We start from the raw sequence: 22,010 nt of genomic DNA on the forward strand, positions 1-22,010 counted from the left end.
CAGGCGGTGGGGGACGGAGTTCCACTAGTGACTTAAATACATGAATCTCCTGCACTCCCACCGTCATTCCACCATTTCCTGCAGACATACACACACGCACATGCACGCACACTTGCGCACACACAGACACAAGGGGGCACCTCGGGACCAACACAAGTCGGCCTCGTGACCATGCGTGTCACTTTCCTCTGCTTACATATCACCTGCACAATAATAAGAGGTGACAACGGGGCACTTGGGTGGCTCAGTGGGTTAAAGCCTCTGCCTTTGGCTCAGGTCACAATCGCAGGGTCTTGGGATCGAGCTCCCTGCTCCCTCTCTCAGCCTGCCTCTCTGCCTACTTGTGATCTCTGTCTGTCAAATAAATAAATAAAATCTTTAAAAAAAAAAAAAAAACATTAGGTAAGATACAGAGGCATGGGGGGGGTATAAAGACATGAGTAGAAAACTCAAAAAAGAAGAAATGAGAATTTTCAATGTTCAGCCTCAAAGACATGCAAATTAAAACAAAACAGAAATCCTTGTCCCTCAGGTTAGTAAAGATAACAATGACAGACTCTAGAATCGGTGACATGATAGAAAAGCAAGCATGCTCACGCACTGCTGGGCTGAGAGAAAATTAGTAAACCATTCTGGAGAACAATGTGGCAACCTTTTGCCAAAAACATTCATATCCGTCATTTCATTTCTGGGAATCACAATAAGGAAATTAAGAGGTATATTATTATACCTCCCCAATGGTATTATTTTTAACAGCAAAACAGTACAGACCAACCAAGCAATATAATACTACTCTGCCTTCGGGAAAAAAAAAAAAAAACAACATTTGGGCCATGGTGGGGAATTGGATGAAGGGGGTCAAAAGGTATAAACCCCAGTTGAGTAAGTCCTGGAAAGTCAAGCACAACAGGATGATGATAGTTTACATGAGTGTATGGCATATTTGAAAGTTGTTAAGACAGTAGATCTTAAAAATTCTCATCATGAGGGAAAAAAATTCTTTTTTCCCTTTTTCTCTTTTTTTAATATCTATATGAGGTGATAGAAGTCAACTAAACTTGCTGCAGTCATCACTTCGTAATGAATGTAAGTCATCATGCCCTATACCTTAAACTTACACAGGGCTCTGTGTCAATTATACCTGAGAAAGAAACTTATATCTAATGAAAAATAAATGAGTAAATAGAGAAATACAATTTTAAAAAATAAAATTGCTTGAGGTAAAACTCAACAAACATCCAAGATGGCAACATACAAAGATTCTGAATTCTCCTCCTCCCACAGACACACAAGCTCCGCAGCTACATATGGAACAATTTCTTCCTTAGAAAACCTAAGGTCTGGCTGAGTGACAACCCCACAGGCAGCAAACGAGCGGGTAGGAAAGGCTGGGACACAGTCTCACCATAAACCCTATAAGCAGCACTGTAAGCCACAGCCAGGAGGGAACTCAGGTTCTATATGAGGAGTAAAGTGTCCCACCCCTCACTGGACATCCCAACTTTTAAGACATACACTAGAGAGACAAGCCCCCAAAACATCCAACTTCGAACATCAATGGAGCCCGTGTCCCAAGAAGACAAGATGAGCGATCTGAGAGCCCACCCACAAAGAGCAGGTGTGCTCTGACTCACCTGCCCAGGGCCCAGCTCAGAGGCAGCCCACAGCACCCAGACTTCAGCGAAGGAGCCTCATCTGCTGATATTACAGTGCTGGCCAGAGGGGCAGGCATCCGATGTACCACACATCTCAGCCGGCCAGAACGTGTTCCAGGGAGGCAGACTGGTGGGCGCCATCTTGGCCCAGTACCCTTACTGCACCCCAAGCACCATTAGCTCCCAGGAAGGAGCTTTTATCCACATCTGGTGCCCTGATTTCAGCAGCTGCTGCCTAGGGGATGCCTGCTGATCACCTGGCTCTCAGCCAGGGGAGCTTGTGTTCCCTGGTGCCATGGGAATGTAGTACTTGTTGTCACCCAGAAACACATACCCTGTCTGGTAGCCCAATTTCTGCTGTTGGCAGGGAACACCTCCACATCATCTGGCTTTGGTGGCTAGTGACTTTATGCTCATGAGTCCCAGAGGTCCCCACAGTTCCAATGGACCAGGGATCCTTAAGCAGCTACTGCTCCTAGGACGAAGCAAAAGGCAGCAGACCCAGGAGCTCCATCTTAGCTAGCAATCACAAGTGGCCTTAGGGGAAGTCTTCTAATTATATAAGCATCTTGGGGATGACTGGAATCCTTTCCAGAAACCTCGGAACGGCAGGCATTATCCCCAGGCTCCCCCCGCCATGCTCCAGGGTGCCGGTGTCTGGAGGGAAGCTTTATATGCATCTGGGACCCTGGTTTTTCTTCCAGGATGGGGAGGGGTCACATTCCTGGAATCCACAGGACCGTGACCATGGAAGAGACAGTCTTTAGCAGGTGGTGTCCAGCACAGGGCACTGCACAGACAGCAGACGAGACACACTCCCCAATCTCCCTGGGAAGGAAGCCTCTTTGCTTTCCTTGGAGCTTTGGCCGAAGGGTCAAGCCTCAAGTTCTGAGACACATCTAGTGACCTACAGAGCTACTCTCAAGGGACATAGGCTGTGGACACCATCCCGGCACGCCTTCTGCCTTGCTCCAGATGGCTGGGATCACCCAGGAAAGAGCTTGTACGCGCATCTGGAACCCCAGTTTCCGTGACTGCCAGCCAGGATTGTGAGGTGTTGTGCCAATGCCATCCAGGACATCAGTACATTTTGGCACGTTTAATTTTTTTTTCCCCGACATAAGGAAATAAATAAATAATCGAAGTGTAAGAAGTGTTGAAATATTCCTTACTTCAACTCTTTCCCACTGAACAAAGAAACCAATGTCCTAATCAGTAATTTTAGGTACATGGATTTCTTTTTGGGGGGAGTGGATGTCATTTCAACCATTTTTAATAACCTTCGAGAACAAAGACTATGAAATTCCCTGAGCATTCACATACCCTGCTGGTCCTGTGGCTGTGGAATTCTGCAAACAGCCCATCAAAGCCCGAACAACGTGTAATGAGAATCTGGGCCGGGGCTCCGTTTCCTCAGCAGAGATGGAGAGCTGCCTGCAGGTTTTTCTTCCTCCCATCCTGATCTCCCACCTCAACTAAAACAGGAAAGCAATCTTTGGAATTCCAGCAACACAACAAAGACCAAAACCCCCAAATGCAGAAGTTGGAGGTGGGTTGTGCAGAGGCTAAGGGAGTGGTAGGAAGTCCTACCCCTGGACAACCCAGCCTATCTCGATTCTCTTAATCCTTGGGGAGACCCATTAGTACCCAGTGCAGGCCAGTTCTGGGAGAGACAGAGACACAGTGGCCCCCACAGCTGGGAGCTGCAGCCCCCCTTCTGCAACCTTATCCCCTTTCTATCAAGGTCTCTCTGAGAACTCCTAAAATTCCAGCTGAGCAGCTCCCGACACCAATTTCCTGTTTTTCCCTTTCCTCCGCCAAATAAATAATTTTGAGATCTCTCTCCAAAATTTGCTTTGGCATTTCACTTGCCAGGTACAGTTTACAGAATCAATGCTGCCCTAAGAAGCAGTGTTTAAATAGTGTTAAATATATACTTGATGATTCAGAGGCATTGCGGGAGTCTTTATTTAGAGGAAGCTTGGAGCAGATCCTCGTGCCATGAAAATAAGCTCCCAACTTAGGTTAGCTGGTTGTCTATCGGGTTTTCATCAAGTTAGACATCATAGTACTCTCAGAGCATTAGGATATGTCCAACGTGTCTCATATTCGCTCAGTGACCATGTACTGCCTGTGTTGACTTAATAACATCTGAACATTTTTGCCTCTGCCCTGTGGTCACAAATAACCCACGGAGACTCTGGAAGCTTTCTAGGAAGCCAGTTGTACTCAGGGACCACACAAACCCAAATACTCTGCCAGTCAGAACCTAAAGCCCCTTTTCCACCAGTTTCCAAGCCTAAAAAACCAGAGGATACAGAGTGTGTGTTCTCAAATTAAACCCAGGTGAGTCTGCAGAGCCCAAAGAGAACATTTAAAGCTGATCTATGAGTCAAGGCCTGCTGTGACCCAGCTCTGGCTGCCTGGCTTCTGCGTGAGAAAGAGAAAGAACACGTTAAAATAGGTGACGAATTGACGTTCTAGGTTAAATGAGGACTAACGTCATATTTTGTCCTTTTCTTATTGAAAGTCTTACTAAACTGTTTTCTTCTGCTTTCCAGCGAGAGATTTAAATTAACCAAGGGCAACCTGGAAGAGCCGAAGTGACACCAAACTGGGACCCAAGAAGCTTGGGACGTGATCCTATCCTCCTGCTGGGTGAGGTCTGGAAAGTGCCTTTCCCTCAATGGCCTCGTGCTCCCTTCTGTGAAGGAGAGGCTGAGCTGGTCTGTCACCAGGCCCTTGTTGTTCTGATTGTCCATGCCTGGGATCTCTAGGCCCTTCATGAAGGACTGCCAGGTTCTCCTCTTTCTCGTCCTTCCTCACTGTCAGACATCCTGCCATGGGGGCCACAGAAGGTGGAAAGGCTGAACCTGAACCCATACCTCAATGGGCAGGTTTTGTTCCCACTAGAGCCTACTAGAGCCTTTTGAATTCATCTCGCAATCATGTGCCTCTGCCCCCTAAAAAGTGGAACAACTAAAATATTGTGGTTAGTTGAGGATACTGATTTGTTGGAATCCATTCCAATTTGTTGGAATTTGTTGGAATCCAGTCCCTTGAGGTTTCTCAACAAATAATCCCAGGCTGAGTAGTAGCAGAGAGCTAGACATGTGTATCTGTGCACAGAAGCTCAAAAGAAAAGAGAATTTCATCCCTGAGTCAAGCAGACTGACTCAGGGCAGAAGAGGCCTTGGGGGAGAGGGGCATGAGCCCGCCCTGGCCCGATCGGCCGGCAGTGCCTTGAAGGCAGGGCTTTGAGCCCTTCTGTGCCACCACATCACCACGGAAGGATGACAACAGCAATCAGCATTGACTGAGCACCAACGCTGCCCCAGGCAGAGCTCCTGGCACACGATGGGCACCAACTTATTTAATCACCACCACAATTCCATGAAACAGAAGTGATCATGAGGCCAATTTTACAAATGAGGAGACTTTAGCTTGCCAGTTTCCCACAGCAAGTGAAGGGCTGGAGCCCAGAACACCTGGGCCTGGATCCTGACTTCCTCACCACTAACTGAAGGATAGAATTTAGATTGAGGGAGAGAGGGAGAGAGGACACTTCAGGTGAGAAGACAGCTCGTGCCGAGCCGGGAGCTGGTGACGGGTGGGTCACGTGGGGAGGAAAGCCTTCCCTGCCACGGGCGTGTGGTTGACCCTGGAGAGCGAGGAGAGGTCAGGTTCTAGGTGTGGAAAGAGGCCAGATCATTCTCCCATCAACTCATTCAGCTCAAAGTGCCCGCTCCATTCATGCCAGGCCCCACCTTGGGTGCTGGGGTGACACACACATGATCGAGATCCAGCGAAGCTCCCAGAAGCCTGCCCACATCAGATGGCTCCCACTGCTGAGCCATGTATCTGGAACTGGAGATGGACATGGGAGCCATCATGGTGCTGGACTAGAGAAAAGGAAGGCTGTCTAGGAGGAGGTGGGGCCGGAAGGCGGGATGGCGACAAAAGTGCCAGGAACAGCAAGGTAAGCAGGTGCCTTCCTCCTTCCTGCCCAGCTTTCTGCAGCTTAGCAGCATCTGGCCCATCTCTCCTAAGTTCCCAGACCTTGCCCTGGGCAGAAAACCAGAGAAGGAGGGGCCACCCGCTTGCGCCCCCTCCTCCGCTAGTCACTGGCTAAGGTCAGGACAGCGACACTCTGCATGCTGTCCAAGGGGGAAGTAAAACCACCACACCCAGAGGGGGTTCGTGCCCAAGATTACCTCCAGCCACAGGATGCATGCCACGGGCTACATTATAAGGATTATAAGGATATTCCATTGTGCAATTATGTCATATTATTAATGTGCCTTGAAACAAACAATGTTTAAAATAGATTTTTGCTGTGGTTAGGGTTTATTGTTATTCTGCATAAAGTTGGAACTTATTTCAAAAATAGTTCTTGAAGACCTACTTTGTGTTCAATAAAGATCTGTTGAATACATAAATTAGTGAATAGATCAAAAATAATTGAGTACTGCCTGTTTTAAGTAAAAAGAATTTCACCCGCTAAAAGAGACCTTTGTGACCACTCCAGATTTTGAGAGAACCAGAGAAGGGACAAAGGCTAGAAAGACCTGGAATGGAAAGCTCCAGGTCCCTTGCTGGCCTCTCCCACAGATTAATAAGATGGCCCTCTCTAGGTACACTCTCGTTCCTTTCCCTAATATGAACAGAAGCACAGAACAAAAGTTTTAAGGAGAGAATGAGAAAGAGATCATACGTACAAACCAAAAGAAGCAAATAAATCGAATAGATAATTTCTGAAAATTTAGAAATAATCGTAGAAATTCAGGGTGTGAATATGTGTGTGGGGGGGGGGGGAGGAAGCAATGACTTGCACGTGAGTGTGCATATACACAGGTGCACACGTGTTTGTGTGTGTGTGCATGTACAGGTATGGGTGCGTGAATGGGAGTCTGTGCTGGAGGGCATCAGTAGGGTCCCACATAGCGAACTAAAGGGGCATAACTCTATCCTGAGCACACAGTGGGATCATTCAAGGCTTTAGGCTGGAAAGTGACTTGGACTGCTTTGGAGTTGAGAAAATTCCCTTTGGTGCAATGAGTTGAAGAATGAATTGGTCTCTCAAGCGAGAGACATGCAGAATTACTGAGGCAGAAAGGAAGGCAGCAGCTGTGGGATGACCAGGACAGGTCCAAAAGATACTGTCGAACTCAAGCTGCCATGATCTGGTGAGAGATTCCTGGTATTACAAGAAACATATTGAGGGAGGTGGGGGCAAGGTGGGGGGTCTCCATGGGAGAGAGGGACTCTGAGTCCTGGCCTGTGCGGATAGAGCCCTTTGCTGAAAGCAACTAAAAAAAAAAAAACCAGGAGGCATGGATTGAGATGGAAGGGTTCTGCTGAGATAGGCGGGGTCTTTCACTTGTTACTTCGCCATGAAAGGTAAAGACAGCCCCACGCAGTGGATGAGAGCGTGTCCTCTCTGAACAGAGCACTTGGATTTGAACTCGCGGCTGTGTGACCTTGGGCAGCATCCTGTTCTGCTCTGTGCTCTAGCTCCCCCACCTACCTCCCCGACTGGTTCTGAGGAGCACGCGCCTTCTCGCTTGTGCAGGGACCACAGTCAGGGCTGGCACTAAACACGGGTTATTTGTCAGATGAGAATGTCTTCAGTAATGTCCTGGAATGACCGAGCTTCACGCGCACATTTCTGGGACTTCAACTTCCACGATTTTCCTGTGCGTTCATGCTGTCTCCTGCCTTACTTTATCAGCACTTTATTACAAGGCCTTGAGACTCGGATCTCTCTTACCTTGAAATAAAATGTCTGAGCCTGTGTCTGCTTCCAACCTCCATCCCCTCCCCTCAGAGCTGAGGGTCTGTGCAGAGCACACAAGACCCTGTTTCTTCACTCTCTGACCATGCATGTGTATCTCCACTCACAATGTAATGCGGCACCCCCACCTCAGGCCCCCAATTCTTGAGCGAAGCTGCTCTTTCTCAACCCACCAGGGATGTCCTCACTTGCTGGACGCAGGGAGCCCGCCTCAGGTCTTGCTGGCTTGCTGGTGACCCCAGTGCCATCTCCACATCCAAAGTCCTATCCTTTCCTCTTTTTCCCAGTTCTGCTGCCGCCCAGGCCTTCTTCTCTCCCTCTGGTTACCAGCTCTCCCTCCCTAGCCTCGAGGAACCCTCAGACTCATCAAGGCAAAGTGGGCCCCTGCCAGTGGCTGGGCTGTGATGACTGGTTACAGGTCTGCTCCCACGAGCCAGCGAGCCCTTTCCAGGTACAGTCCCCTGCTGTCCCCGTTTTTGATTCTCCAGCACGTGGTTAAATGCCTGACACTTCACATGCTAGGAGCTCAGTATGTTGGGTGAGTGAATAAATTAGTGGAGGAACAAACAAACAGAACCCAACTACTTCACTTCTTCGCCAAATAAAACGCACAGCAATTATTTGTACAAAAATTAGGAAATGCTGAGTCACCACATGAATGATGACTCACTAACTGATTGGCTTCTTCCCCTCCGTGGCTCCATGACGTCTTCCCCTCTGATTAGTAACTGGACTTCCAATCCAGAAATGAGCCATAATTACTGGTCTTAATAGCCCCAGTGGTCACCACGGCAACTGCAAATGTTCAAGATTTGGGGTTCCAGTGACCCTCTGTGTGTATTTGGGCTGAAGCACTTTTCTTCCCCACTCATTGCTGACTCATAAAGAGAAGTGGGATGTTTTTGTTTGCCCACTGTGGCTTTATTTCCTGGATGTTCTCTTTTTCAAAAAACTCAAAGAGTACGATTGTTTTAAAGTCGGTAGTGAACATGGGAAAAGGAGGATGCTGTTATTACTTGGACAGAAACTTAGCATAACATATGCTTTCTGGAAAGTGCTAGGGCCATGGTGTATATGATGTGAGCATAAGGGATCTGATGAGTCCCCAGGATAACCCAATTCCATGTACTGGAGCGCAGAAGCATGAAATTTATGCAGTTCTTTATGGCATCAGAAACTGAAGCTAAGGGATGTTCAGGGTATACAGAACTGAGAATCAGAATCAAAACTAAGGTGCAGCCTCTCTCTTGGATTTATTTGGCCTCCTTGAGGCATAGACTAGGATGGGAGCAAGAAGGAGCCAGGCACCCACACTCCCAGCACCCATATTGTGAATGACGTGGACAGGCAGCCCAAAGGAACAATAAAGAAGAGCATGGAGGAGGGCAGAAGCATCCTTCTCAACCATTACGAGCTCCATGTGATGGAAGAGATTTCAGCACAGTGGCCCAGGTGTCTCTACTCCCTGCACAAGACAACGGCACAATTCTCAGAGACCCCAGGTGGTATTGGGCGGAAGCAATGGCAGAGCCGTAGTTCTCAGTGAAGTCGCAGGAGCCCACGTCACTGAGGAGGGCAGAGAGTCAAGCCTTCATGTGTGGCTGGGGCTTGCGAAGTGGTGCAGCCACTTCAGAAAACCGTCTGGCAGCCTCAAAATGTTAAACACAGAGTGACCCGGCAACTCCACTCCTAGGGTATAGACCTGAAAGAAATGATAACACAAGTCCACTCGCGCCAGTGCTCACTGCAGCTATATTCACAGGAGCCAAAAAGCAGAGGCCCCCACAAGGTCCATCGACTGAAGAATGAATAAACGAGATGTGATTCCAGAAATCTATGGAATATTACTCAGCAATAAAAAGGCATGAAGCTCTGCTACATGTTAATCATGATGAACCAACCTCCAGTAAAAGAAGCCAGATTCAAACAGGAAACGTCCAGAAGGAGCCAGTCTACTGAGACCGAGAAGAGACTTGTAGCTGTCTCTGGCCGCGGTAGAGGCGGGAAGGTGAGGAGATTAATGGGGAGTGACTACTAATGGCTATGGCACCTCTTTGGGGTCAAAATTATAATTCTAAAATCAGATTGGTAAATGTTTCACAATTCTTAAAAAACAAAAACCATTCATTGTAGAGTTGAAACATGAACTGGATGGTGTGTGAGTTTTATCTCAATGCTGTTTTTTGTTTTTTTTTTTTAAGAAAATACATAAAACTCCCCCTGGAATGCTCAGACCAAGAAAGTAAGCAGCACTTGCTTCCTGCGGGAAATCTCTGGGAAGTTTTGTTTTTACTTGACCAGAAGGCGTTTCTCCACCACGGCCAAGGCCACCGCCTCTCTGTCGGTGTTATTCTGGGCAGCACCAGGCTAGGAAGCGAGGCAACAGAGGGCTGTGGATGAAGGACCTCATACAGGAAGTGGCCTCCAGACTGCGGGTCAGCAAAGAACGGCCACGGGCAAAGTCTGGCCTGCCACCTGGGCTTGTAAACCAAGTTTTCCTGAAACATGGACACGTTCCTCTACTTAGATACAGTCCACGGCTGCTCACACGCTCTGGCACCAGAAGAGTCAAACAACAGACTGTAGGCCTGCTAGACCTAAGCCATTTACTACTGTCCCTTTGCAGAAAACGCGCACTGACCCCTGCTCCAGGCTCCCAAGTCCAGGGTCTTCCTACATCAATATGGTCTACATGGTGGCCGGCTCCCCCGGGGAGTCTGTCGGAAGTGCAGACTCCCAGGACGCCCCAGACCCACGGAATCGAGAGTCCGCACTTGAGTTTGTTAGTTAGGTCAGTGCAGACAGCAGGTGCCAAGACAGGATTCCCGTGCAGGGATTTCGTGACGGGGGACAACTCTAGGCCAGAAGAGGGTGTGTGCCTGGGAAGGCTGGGAAAGCCATCAGCCCGTGCTGCCAGTCCGACCTCAAAGGAAGGGACGCGGGAAGGGAAGCTCGGCGGAAGCACTGGAGACCACCTCTCAGACGAAGGAATGTTCTGCAAGCCCTTGAAGATTCTTCAAGGCAGAGCCGGCTGTCAGAGAAGTCCTGGCTCTCTGGAACGGGCTTGCTTTATCACCACCACACCAAAGTGGCCTCAGGGCAAACGCAGTGATGAACTCAGAACACACCTCGTGGGGGGTCTGGTTAGTGAACCGGCCGGCAACTGGAGGTCTGTGAGGCTTATCCTCAGCACATCCCCTGCGAGGCATGTGCCCACGGCAGCCTTTATATTTTAAGAAGAATCCCAAGTGATCTCTATCAATATTTAAGTTGAGACGCAAGGCTCCAGAGCACAATTTGGCAAACTGCTTCTACAAAGGGCCAGACAGTAAATACTTCAGGCTTTGTGGGCTCACCCCAGCTCTGCCGGTGAGCACGAAAGCCACCACCGAGAGAGAACACACGGTGCGGCAGAGTTCCAATAAAACTTTATTTATAAAACAGTCTTCCGCTTTGGGCCACATGTGGCCCGCAGGCTATAGTGTAACAACCTGGGGTCCAGAGTTGTGGGGTTTAAGCTTTTTTAAAGTAACTAAACCCTTTCTTCACAGAAATGGATAGGAAAGGGAGCCCTGCACCGGGCAATTCTGCTTAGAATCCCCGACGGCACCTCTGCCGACAGCTAAAGCAGATTTGAAAGCCGCTGCCCTGTTGCCCAGAAAGAGCCTTGAGATTCAGAAAGTTCCTCTCATCATTCTTCTCATCCCTAACAGGCATCCAGCAAGCTAAAAGTCTACTGTATGGGTCCTATAAACAAAACTGAGAGTCTAGCCCTGTGCTAGATATTCAGGGACAACACACGTGAACCAGACAAGCATTCGGCTCCTGGGGAACTCTCGGTAGATGGAAATGAGATGCATACCGAGCTGATAAGGCAGGAAGCAACACGCACCCCAGGAAACCACGCGTGATGAGCTACGGAAGCAGCGCAGCAGCGACCCCCCTCACCGAGGGAATCGGGAAGGCTGCCTGGTCAAGGGCTCAGCAGTCAGCTGTGAAAGGAGGGGCCGAGTGACTTCTCAGGCTGTTTCACTTCTGACAGAGACGTCGTCCCCGCCCCCCCGCTTCCGGAGGGGTCTATGGGCACAAGATAAAAACCCCTCATATGCAGATGCTAACTTACAGCCGTCAGGGTCCGTGGCTTGTCTACACGAGCACACTCATGTATCTTGTCCTCACCGCGAGGGAAAATCCAGCCCAGAAATGGACAAGGACCTTCACATCCAGGGTTCGGACACACAAAGGGTAGGGGAGCTACAGCTTTGCCGCCCATCTGGGCTTCGGAGCAAGGAACGGGGCTATACGTGGAGGAAAATCGGTAGTTGCTCAGGATCCCATGAGGGCAAACTTTGACCATGGTCGCAAGAGAGAACTAGAGGATGAGGCAGCTGAGGAGGAAGGTCCCAGAATCGTCACCTCCCAAGGAGCTCTGGGAAAGGCAGCTCTTCCCCTGTCGCTAAGACTGGATAAAGGGAGGCAGCACCCACCATCCTTCTTTTAAATTCGCTTCACATCTACGCTTACACTTCTGGGTCTGGGAGTCTCTCTTCTGTGAAGCTCTGTGTCTGCATGAACGAAACTTCTTACCCTCAGTATGCGGCTCCCTTATTGGAGAAGGGATGTCTCAGTATCCCGTAAAGTCGCATTTCTTAGATGTCATTCAAAACACACCCCAAAAATCCATCACAGTGCCCTAAACAAGGGGGTTTTAATCCAGGGTCAGAAGACACTGGCCATCCAGAAATCCGAAAAGCTCTAAAAGCTTTGTAAACTACGTGAACATGTAGATTTCTCGAAGGAGTCAGCATAGCCCTCAACAGCTTCTCCAAAGGGTTTATGACGCCCCAAAACAAGCTATAGTGCCATTGTCTAATTTATCCAAAATCATACGGCCCGGGCTGAAAAGAACATGTGATTTTTTTTAAAAATAGTTCTTTTTTTTTTTTTTTTAAGATTTTATTTATTTATTTATTTGACAGAGAGAGATCACAGGTAGGTAGAGAGACTGGCAGAGAGAGAGAGAGAGAGGGAAGCAGGCTCCCTGCTGAGCAGAGAGCCCGATGCGGGACTCGATCCCAGGACCCTGAGATCATGACCTGAGCCGAAGGCAGCGGCTTAACCCACTGAGCCACCCAGGCGCCCCTAAAAAATAGTTCTTTTAGGCATCTGATTCTACAGTGTTCTCAATCATCTTGAAACCCTCTTGGTGAAAAATCCTATTTACCTTCATTCCTACTTCACAGATTACCTAACCAAATTCCTAAGGAATTAAAGTTACTATCTCACCTAAGGAAAAACTATAGGTTCCTGGGCAGAACTGAAGCTAAGCAGGTTAATACCCACGGCTCTCAGTGACGTCTATCTCCCGCTGCTAATACCCTGTCATAAGTAAATACCACCCGCCAAGCCCTGTGTTGGGCACTTTACATACATGACTTATTTTAACGTCTTAGCCACTCTACAAGACACAATCTCATTTCTCAACTTGAGGAACCCAAGGCTCAGAGACGTTCAATGAATGACCAAAGATCAGAGCACTGGTAAGTGTCAGAGATGGAATCAGACCAGGTCGGCCTGACTCCTCCATTCTGCACCGGGATCTGCTCCGAAACTTGGATCCTCACAAGAGAAACACGGGTCTTCAAGTGAGGAACAGTTTCTTAGACATCTGCGTACTCCCCACAGGGCCTCACCAGGCTTTGCGGGGCAAGGCCCTTGGTAAATACTGACTCCAGCTCTAATCCCAACACGGACGTACTGACTCAGTCCTGCGACTTGGAGCTACAGGTGGTTACTCAGCTGGGCAACTGCAGGGAACATTTGCAATCAATTACGGGTGAGGAGGAACCTTTTAGAAGTTTTTCTTCTGTGTACGCCGGGGATGAAGGAGGGAAAGGAAGTTGAGAAAGAGGGAAAGGAACAGGGTGGTTTCAGGGTCGGGTGCTGGAGCTTAAGGATTTCACATCAGGATGGGACAGAATTTGGCTTCTGTCCGCTGCTGAGTGAGTTCCAACAGCCCAACCAAATGGGCCTGTGGCCTCAGGCTACTCCTCCATGGCCCCACGTCCCTAAATGGCCAGGTCCCTGAATAGTGAGTTTTCTCCAGATCCCCTACGCTGGAGCAGTTGCACACAGTCCTTTCCTACCTCCTGTTGCCCTGCTCCAGAGCACAGGCCATAGGCAACTCTGGAAGGCCTTACCTTGGCGGGGGTGGGGGGCTTAGGAGGGTGGGGAGACAGCACCATCTCTAGGGGCCAGAGACAACCTCAGCACCTGAAGTCTGTGAGGCCTGCATTGTCCTCGGCCCTGAATAAAAGGATTCCAGCAATCCATTCTGGAGTCCAGCTTCCTATTTTGGAAGAATGTGGGAACTTGGGGTGGAGGGAGGAGGTAACTCGAGTTGATTTTGTTTTCTTTACTAGTTGTTGCAAGTACAAGTTAATCACAACCCCACAAAAATGCCACTTTAGCCCTTTCACATAGGCCCTGCAAAAAGATTTGCGTAAAGCCAATCTTAAGGCATGTCTACCAACACCACTCTGGGAGGGGATGATAAAATACCGCCCAGAGGCCAGGGCAGGGACGGCAATCCAAAAAACCCGACGCATTCCCCCTGATGTGGCTTCCAAAGAGCCGCCTACTCTCTTGTGCATGGGGCAACACTGCCACCTAGTGCCCCAAGTGGGAAGTATTCCCTGAGGCCCCACATCGGGGGGGGGGGGGGGGGGTGCTCCTTCACAGGAGCTGGTGTGGTTGAACTGCTTGACATCTCTACTGAACGGAGAAAACGCCCCAAGTTTGGGAGACTGAGAACTGGGATGCTGGGTGTAAGTAGTAGAAGCTGAGGTCCAAAGCCTTCGGGAAAGATGGGAGTCAAGTCTGGAAGGAGAGCACCTCAGAGGAGAGGCAGACCTTCAAAGACTGAATTGTGATTACCTCCCAGGAACCCCATCCAGCTGTTATTCCGCGCAGGTGAAGACCCACCTGCCCAGGAACAGGCAATGACCAGCTAGAGAACCAGCGCCGGGTAAGAGAAGAAAGGTGGTCTGGTCTGTTGATAGGAGTGAGTAAATTCGTGCAAATCAGAGACCTTGCACTACCTTTAGCCGCCTCACTGCCATGGGGCCCATAGGGGAAGTGTAAGCAGCTAAACATGGTGAACAAAGAGGCTTATGCCCTTGGGAGCCCAGCTGCTAAAATCCTGGAGAATGAAGGCCTTGTTCCTAGCCCCATCTTTCCCAGAATTTTACCCTAGATCTTTTCTGAATATGTTCTGATGTGCACAAGTCTAAAGAAAGATAGAGCATGGAAGGTCGAGAGCAGCTAGACCTGGGTATTCCCTGCCCTCAGCCTTCCTGGTGTGGACCTCAAGAGGAAATACCAGTACACCACAGGGGCTGCTTTGATTTGAATAGAAAGAAGCCTCAGAGGCTAGACTGTCTGCAAAAAGGCTTCCTGCCCAATTTTACATGCTTCCGGAGGGTTCCAAGGGTCACTTTGGAGAAGGCTCTGAGTGTGTGTGCTGTGGCAAGGTGGGGGGCGGATGGCTGTGGGCGGACAGGTGGGCGAGGGAGGGAACTGTACGGGCGACAGGTGGAGAGGTGCGAGGAGCCATGCCAGAACTGGAATCAGGTCTTACCACCACTCTCTGGGCTGTGAGACAGGACGTGGAAGGGACAGGACAGAGGCCAGGTACCCACTGTTCTGAATCTGTTTCCTCGGGTTTGGGTTTTAATAACCGAAAGCAATAGCCTCTGAGAGCTTCGCTCATATATTCCTGTTGGATCCCTCTCTAAGTCTTCACAGCCAGGGAACTGATCCCAGGTCCCTCTGTTGCTACTGCCGGAGGAGGGGTAAGTGGAGTCGTGGGTCTCGGTCTAGACGGCAAGCACACAGTTTCCCTGGCAGATGGGTACTAGGAAGCGAGATTAGGCAGCAAGAAGATGTCATCTGGGAAAAACTGCGAAGCTGCCAACTCTGATCAGATAATCATCTCATTATTTCTTCCATTTGGCCCCAGCATAAGGATTTCCTTCTACTTTTTCTCTGCCCCCACCTTCTTACAGCCCAGCCCCTTCTCTCTCCCCTCCTCTCACCCCCTCTCCCACCCAAAAATAAAATAAAGCAAAACCACAAGACTCTAGAGGGCTCAGTGTCTGGGAATCCCAGCTTCCAAAGGAGAAATCACAGCCAAAGAGGGGGAGACAGCGTGTCCAGAAGGGATGTTCCAGCAACACCCCATTGAAAGAGGCTCCCTCCTTCCAGATTTCTTTCTCCAGTCTGAAACTTATTTGCAGGCATCCAGCAACCTGAGAAGTTTTTAATTTGGGAAGTTGTCAAGCACTTTGGGAGCTCTGGGGTTCCATTCCTGTACTGCCTCTGGCACACCTCTCATTGATTTGGTTTCCCCACCAATGTAAATGGGTCTGGCAAGCATCAGAGGGCATTATGGATAATCCAAATTAATGAGATTAAAATGGATCTACCACGTGCCTAGCCTTGTGTGAGTTTCTTCCATGGGGGGGGGGGATCCAAAGAGATAATGACACAGAACATGAAGACCTGTTATGTCTAGCCATCATTCCTTGCTTGAAGCCAACACCCCCCCCCCAAACACACACCCCCAGTAAGGAAAAGGAGATAGTTATTCCTAATGCCACTCTTTTCTTTGTCCTTCTGGGTGATTTCCCATGAAAGCCAAGGTCTGGGCATAGTGGAAAACACATAGGCAATGTTCTGAGATATTACCTCTGATTAAAACCACAGTTACGCATGGTTCCTTCTTAGGTCCCTCATCCAAGAGCCAGTGCTAGACACCAGGGTCCCGGCTTGTAAGATCCAACCTCTTCCAGCAGCCCCTGCTGTTCTTAGACTGGATGCATGCATGTTAGGACAAGCCAGAGGGACTCCAGGACCCCGACTCGATAGGCTTTCTGCTAAGTTCCAGGGCTGCTCAAAGAAAAGGAACTCGCCAGAGCGAGGGGCTCCACACCTGGCGGCAGGATTCTCCCTCGGCCCGGCCCCGCCCCCACGGCTCACTGCGCAAGTCCTGGTCCTGACCGGTAGCTGCGAAGTTGCCTGGCTCTCTCGGACTGGACTAGGAGAAACGGAGTGTGACACTTCTAAGCCATTGACAACGAACCAGAGATCCTCCGCTTTAAAGACGGGGTAAGGAGGGAGCTGGAGGTCTCCTAAGTGCACGAGCGATGTATGGCACCACACGAGATCGATACTCATTGGGACAAATGCTCTTGTGGTTACAGTCATTATGGTAGGTGATGTCTAGAGTCCTGCTGTGCTGATGGATAAAGGCCCTTCCCCCTCTCTCCCTGGCCAGCCCCTCCTGGCTTTCCTGCCCCTACGCCCTTCCTCTCCTTGTCCCTTGTGTCTAACCCAGGCAAACATAAAGCCGGCCACTCCCCCGGGGACCTCGGAAAGCCCAGGCACCGCGTTACCTGCAATGATGGCTGGGTTGTTCTGTCCTCCCTCTGGTTTCACCCAGGCTTCCACTGTGAACGCCTCCCGGGGAATCTCAGCCAGCACTTCTGGTCGCAGCAGCAGCCGCCCCCGCCTCCCCGAGAAGTATAAAACAGGCAGTCCTCTGTGGGGGTTAAGGGTCTCTGTTTCCCAGTGGGGGTCCCCTCCACCCTTCTGGATGCTGTCCTGGATCAGACTGGTCCTGACTCCATGCACAAGGGGGTGCTTAGGCCAAGGTTGGAAATGCCGAGGAGAGACACCCGGGTCTCCCCGCAGGCCCCCCGCCTGCCCTTTCACCACCTGGCGACGATGCCTGGTCTTGGCCCGGCCCTTCCTTCGGCTCTCTGGCTGGGGTTCCTTTGGGCCCACGAAGGTGGTGGTAACGGTGGCAGCCGTGGCTGAGCGCTTCCGAGTCTCAGCCTCACCTGGAATGGTCTTGGATCCTCCATCGCCGAGATAAGTGTCCCGATCTCCCCGCAGCTCCGACCACCCAGTAGGACCATGCCAGACCCACGGGGTGGCCGGCGGCTCAGCTTCACCCCTCGGCCCCACACTTCCATCCAGGCTTGTGGCCAGACCCCTCGGGGCATCTGGCTTACTGTGTCCTGCATGGCGGGTTCCCTGACCCCCCACAGGGTAGGGCCTCAGGTGGTCCCCAGGCCAGCTGGGGTAGACCCCAAAGAGGTGATGCTGGGGAGCAGTTCTGGGTCTTCGCAGCTTGGCCCCCAGCCAACAGCGTTCTCCTTCCGACAGCACCTGGTTCAGGTGTCCCCTCTGAGCCAGGGCTCTCTTGCGTGTCCAGCCCGGCTCAGAGCTGGCAGTACTGAATGCCCAGCCGGCCAGAATCACCAGGCTGGTTCTCAGGATCTTTAGACACATCATACCTCCCCCAGCTCTCTCTCTATACAGAACCAGAAGTCAACTTCTGGGTACCACACGGGAGTGATGGGGAGAAGAGCAAGAGAAGGCTAGCAGTGGATTCGCAGTCACCGGGGAAACTGTTTTGTTCACAGACCAAACTTTTAGGAGCAGCCCCGAAAGAGTGCCTCTTCTGGCTACCGGCGACCAGTGCTGTGCCTCCCTCTCCCTTCTCCCTTGACCTGGCTCTCCTGACTCTAGTTTAGTCCTTGCAGAATGAAGAAGTTCATTTCTCCGGGTTCCCTGGAACCTCCTCCTAGGGAGCTCAGGTTTCTTCCTTTCTTTTTTTTTTTTTTCTTTTTTCTTTTGGGTCCTTTCTTCAATAGCCCCTCCTCCCGCTGATCCTAGAGGAAGGACACACAGACGGGAGCCAAGCCCTCTCACACACACACTCCCTCACAGACGCACACCGCTCCCTACCTGAAGTCATGAAAAAGACACTAGTCTCAATTTCATTTCTTTCTCCTTCTTCCTTCCCTAAGAGTTACGTTCTTTCTGTAGCTCTTAACCTAAGCTACATCCACCTTCAAACAAATCCCTAGAGCAACTTGTATCCAGAGACACAGAATTTGATTCTTCTTTCTAAAACTGCAGAAGGAACCTGGGGGCACAAAAATCAAGCTGGTACTTAGCTTCTGCTCTCCAGAGGTCCTCCTCAGCCAGAGCCCCCAGCCAGCCGCCAGTTTGCCTGTGCAGGTCAGTGTTCCCCTCAGCTTGCTGCTTGGGCTGGTGCTGTGTTGAAGGCTTTTTAATCCCCTTCCAACTTGTTGGTATGTTGCAAGTCTCCGTAAAGTTCTCCTTGGGGATGCCAGTCTGGTGTCCTAATAACCTTATGAGTCTGAGAGCCCTCGACTTCACCTTCTGGGAGTCTTGTGTGTCCCTGGGCAGATGGGAAAGAGAGTGGGAAGAGCATGGACTTCAGGGGACCTGTTCTCTCCGGTGCGTCCTGCTCTCCTCTCTCCCTCCCTCTCTCTGCCTGTAATTATCTTCTTGTTTGTTTCATTTAAAGACAATGATGATGTCAAGCTAATAAGTTTGGTGCATCACTCCACCTACTCCCTGTCCCCTCCTTCCTCCTGAAAACCTCCCTGCCTCACCGAGGCACAGGGGACAGACGCTACTCCTGGTTTCCCCAGTAAACATCTCGGGCTTTCTCTCTCAGCAGCTGCAGCCTACACAATCAATAGCAATCAATACTGTCTTAGAGCACTCTTTTCGGTGTGTATTCTCTCTCTCTCTCTCTCTGACATACACACACTCGCACATGTGTGGTGAACAGATCTGCTCGCTGTCTAATACCCCCCTCCCCACCAGCCATTCAGGGACCACTTGCTTCTCTTTCTTTTGTTTTGTCACAAGCCTCCTGTATTTTTTTCCTTATTTCAATCATTTGGGATTCAAAAGAACAATACGCCAAATTCACTTTATATTGGACATCGGGAAAAAAGAACAAATCAATTAGCCTGCCATAAGAAGCATTACATGGGAATGCCATGAATTCTCACTACGTAGATCTTCTTCCCTCTAAAGTTTCTCACTCTAAAGTTACTAAAAGTCACCATATGCTGAGTGAGCAAATAAACAAATGAGATGCTCAAAATAAGTAATTTACAAGAAATGAACAGCTAGACCTAAGCAACTTTTTTTTTTTTTAATTGACTTGAAATGAATGGAGAGGATGGGGAAGTAAATACTGTGACTCCAGCCTCTGTACTAGTGTTTGCCTAGAGGGAGACTATCTCAGAGTCCCACCCCTTAAACACATGGACATGTACACACACACACACACACACACACACACTGAAAGCATGGTTCTGAATTCTGAACATGGTGGTGGGGGGCAGTGAGGATATTTGACCACAGGTGGGTACAAAACAGGTAGGGAAATATACTGGGTCCTTCCTTCACTAAGAAAAGTTACTTACAGTTCTAAAATCCCTGCCTATATTACCCACACATAAAACACACAGCCCACACACTTTGGAGTAAGATCGCAGTGCCTCTTTTGCCTCGAGACTTCTCGTCTTCTAAACTCCTCTAGCCCTGCTAATAACGAACTTGTTTGTGTCCAGCATGCTGTGCCCTAATCACCCACCCCCTGGCATGCCCAGTCTCCCTGCGCAGCAGCCACTGGATCCTCAAAGCAAGTCCCCAAAGAGGAGATCAATTCAGGCACGTGGACATTACTAAACAGAAATCCCTTGATCCGAGACTGTCCTTTTCCCTTCTCTTGTTTTCCTATCTCCCTTCACTCCTTCTGACTTAGTCCTTTTCTTTCTCTTTTTCTTTTTCTTTTTTTTCCCCCCCCATGAAGTAGCTCGAAAGAGTTTGGGGCTTTGGAAGGGAGTAGAGGGAGATGTAGAGAAAGACAGAAAAGCAGAGGAAAGGGGGGTGGGGAGAGAGAGGGAGGGAGGGAGCGAGAGAGAAAGAAACCCCAGGAAAGAAAAGAAGGAAGGAGAGGAACCTTAGTGTAAATGAAGAAAAGATCGTCAGGTAAGAAAAGCAGAAAACTTGCCCCCTCCTTCATGCCACCCCCATGACCCTCAGAAAAAGGTTCCATACCATGCATTTCAGGAAGGAGGGATAACACAGCAAAGAAGAATTCCGCCTGCTTTTCTGCCCCTGTGAATGTGTGAATGATCTTGCGGTCCCTATAGGTCTCTCCTGGCTCTCAGCAGCTAGTAATCCATTCATAAGGTTTCAAGGAGCTATACAAAACTCAAGCTTCCAGTTTAGTTTCTCTCTCTCCCCTTCATTCCTTTGCTCACCACTCTCCTTCAGCTCTTGGCAGTCCAAAGTTTAAAAAAAAAAATGTTGAACCATTTCTGTGTTTTCCTCCTGTTGTAACTTTTGCTGTGACATCATAACCCTGCCCACCAACACCCCACCTCTCGCCCTCCTTCCATCCCACCCCTCATCAGCCCAGACCCCCCAAAGCACCCCCCCCCAAGGAGAAGAAGGGCTCCTGTCAGTTCCAACGTGTGAAAACACAAAGCTACTAGAAGGTGCCCCTCTCTCCCCTCCCCTCCCCCCCTCCCCCTCCCTGCCTTACCCACCGCTCAGCCACGGCTCTCTCAAGGCTTGGAACAATGATCCCATCTGTTTGACATGTGCAGAAAGGTGGGCTGGATTCAAATAATCTGTCAAGTGGATCAGATAAAAAAAAACCAGCTGCCCCCTCCTCAATTCCGTCACACACACGCACGCACATCATACCCCAGCAAAAGTGGGAGAGAAGTCGGCCGAGCACAGCACCCACCCTTGATGCCAGGGAGACACCACACGTGCCAAAGGCAACGCACATTTATATATACATAAATTCTGTGGCTTATTTGTTTATGACAAACACCGGCACCCCAAGCCCCTCTCCTCTTCCCCAAGTCCTGCCACTCCGCAAGTGCACAGATTGGAAAGCTGGTAGAATCTGTTTTGAAATCTCCAACGAGAGGGTTTTTCCCCCTTTTTTTCACTCCCAAGCACTATCTGTGGCGATCAGACTCAAGCAGGGCTGCCAGCAAACGCAGGAGGCCCCTTCTAGGGTACAGGCTTTCAAACCAGCGAAGCCAGAGGGAATGGATTTAAGGACACACAGCAGGAGCTGGCTGAATTTATTTTATTTTGACGGGGGTAGCTGGGGGAGGAATATCATTTCTGAAATGCCCAAGCAATGAAGGGAGAGGATATGGATTTCTTAAACAGTTTTTGCAAGAGGAGCTGTGTCTTGTTCTGCAGGTAAATCTATAAGGCGAGAAACTGGAGCTTAGAGATAAACAAGGACGGAGAGAGAGGGAAGGGGAAGGAGACAAGAGAAGGGAGAGGGGCAGGGGATGGGGACCTGGGGACGGGAGAGAGGGGAAGAAGGGGAGAAGGACAGAGGGGCAGGGGCGAGGGGAGAGGAGAAGGAAGGGGCGAGAGAGGAGGGAGGAAAGAGGAGGGTAAGGGGAGGAAGGGGGAGGGGAGGGATGAGGAAGAAAGGAGTGAAATAGAAGGAGGAGGGGTGGGGGCGAAGGGAAAAGAGAAGAATCTGGAAGGAGGAAGGACTGAAGAAGAAAAGCAGGGAAGCGAGGAGGGAAGAATGAGACCGAGAGGAAGGAAAAGAGAGGAAGAAGTGGGGAGGCACACAAAATATGGAGACCAGGAAGGCACTTAGATCCATGATGCTTAAA

General features: G+C 49.9%; 1 protein-coding gene across 3 annotated transcripts in view; it reads right to left on the reverse strand.

Moving 5' to 3' along the window:
- Nucleotides 1–21,017, reverse strand: part of PAPPA2 (pappalysin 2) — a 295,009-nt gene extending 273,992 nt beyond the window's left edge. The window contains exons 1-2 of one of the 3 annotated variants that reach the window (XM_082703976.1): nucleotides 20,897–21,017; nucleotides 16,905–18,724 (exon numbers count right to left, since the gene is read on the reverse strand). In XM_082703976.1, coding sequence (XP_082560102.1) covers nucleotides 16,905–17,808 — 904 coding nt within the window. In that variant the 5' untranslated portion in view covers nucleotides 17,809–18,724; nucleotides 20,897–21,017. Of the gene's footprint in view, nucleotides 1–16,904; nucleotides 18,725–20,406; nucleotides 20,499–20,896 lie in introns of those variants that run through there. The other 2 variants (XM_082703977.1, XM_082703975.1) reach the window with 2 other exon arrangements.
- Nucleotides 21,018–22,010: the final 993 nt, after the last annotated feature.

The sequence above is a fragment of the Mustela nivalis genome (assembly GCF_964662115.1).
Source record: "Mustela nivalis genome assembly, chromosome: 16".
Taxonomy (NCBI): domain Eukaryota; kingdom Metazoa; phylum Chordata; class Mammalia; order Carnivora; family Mustelidae; genus Mustela; species Mustela nivalis.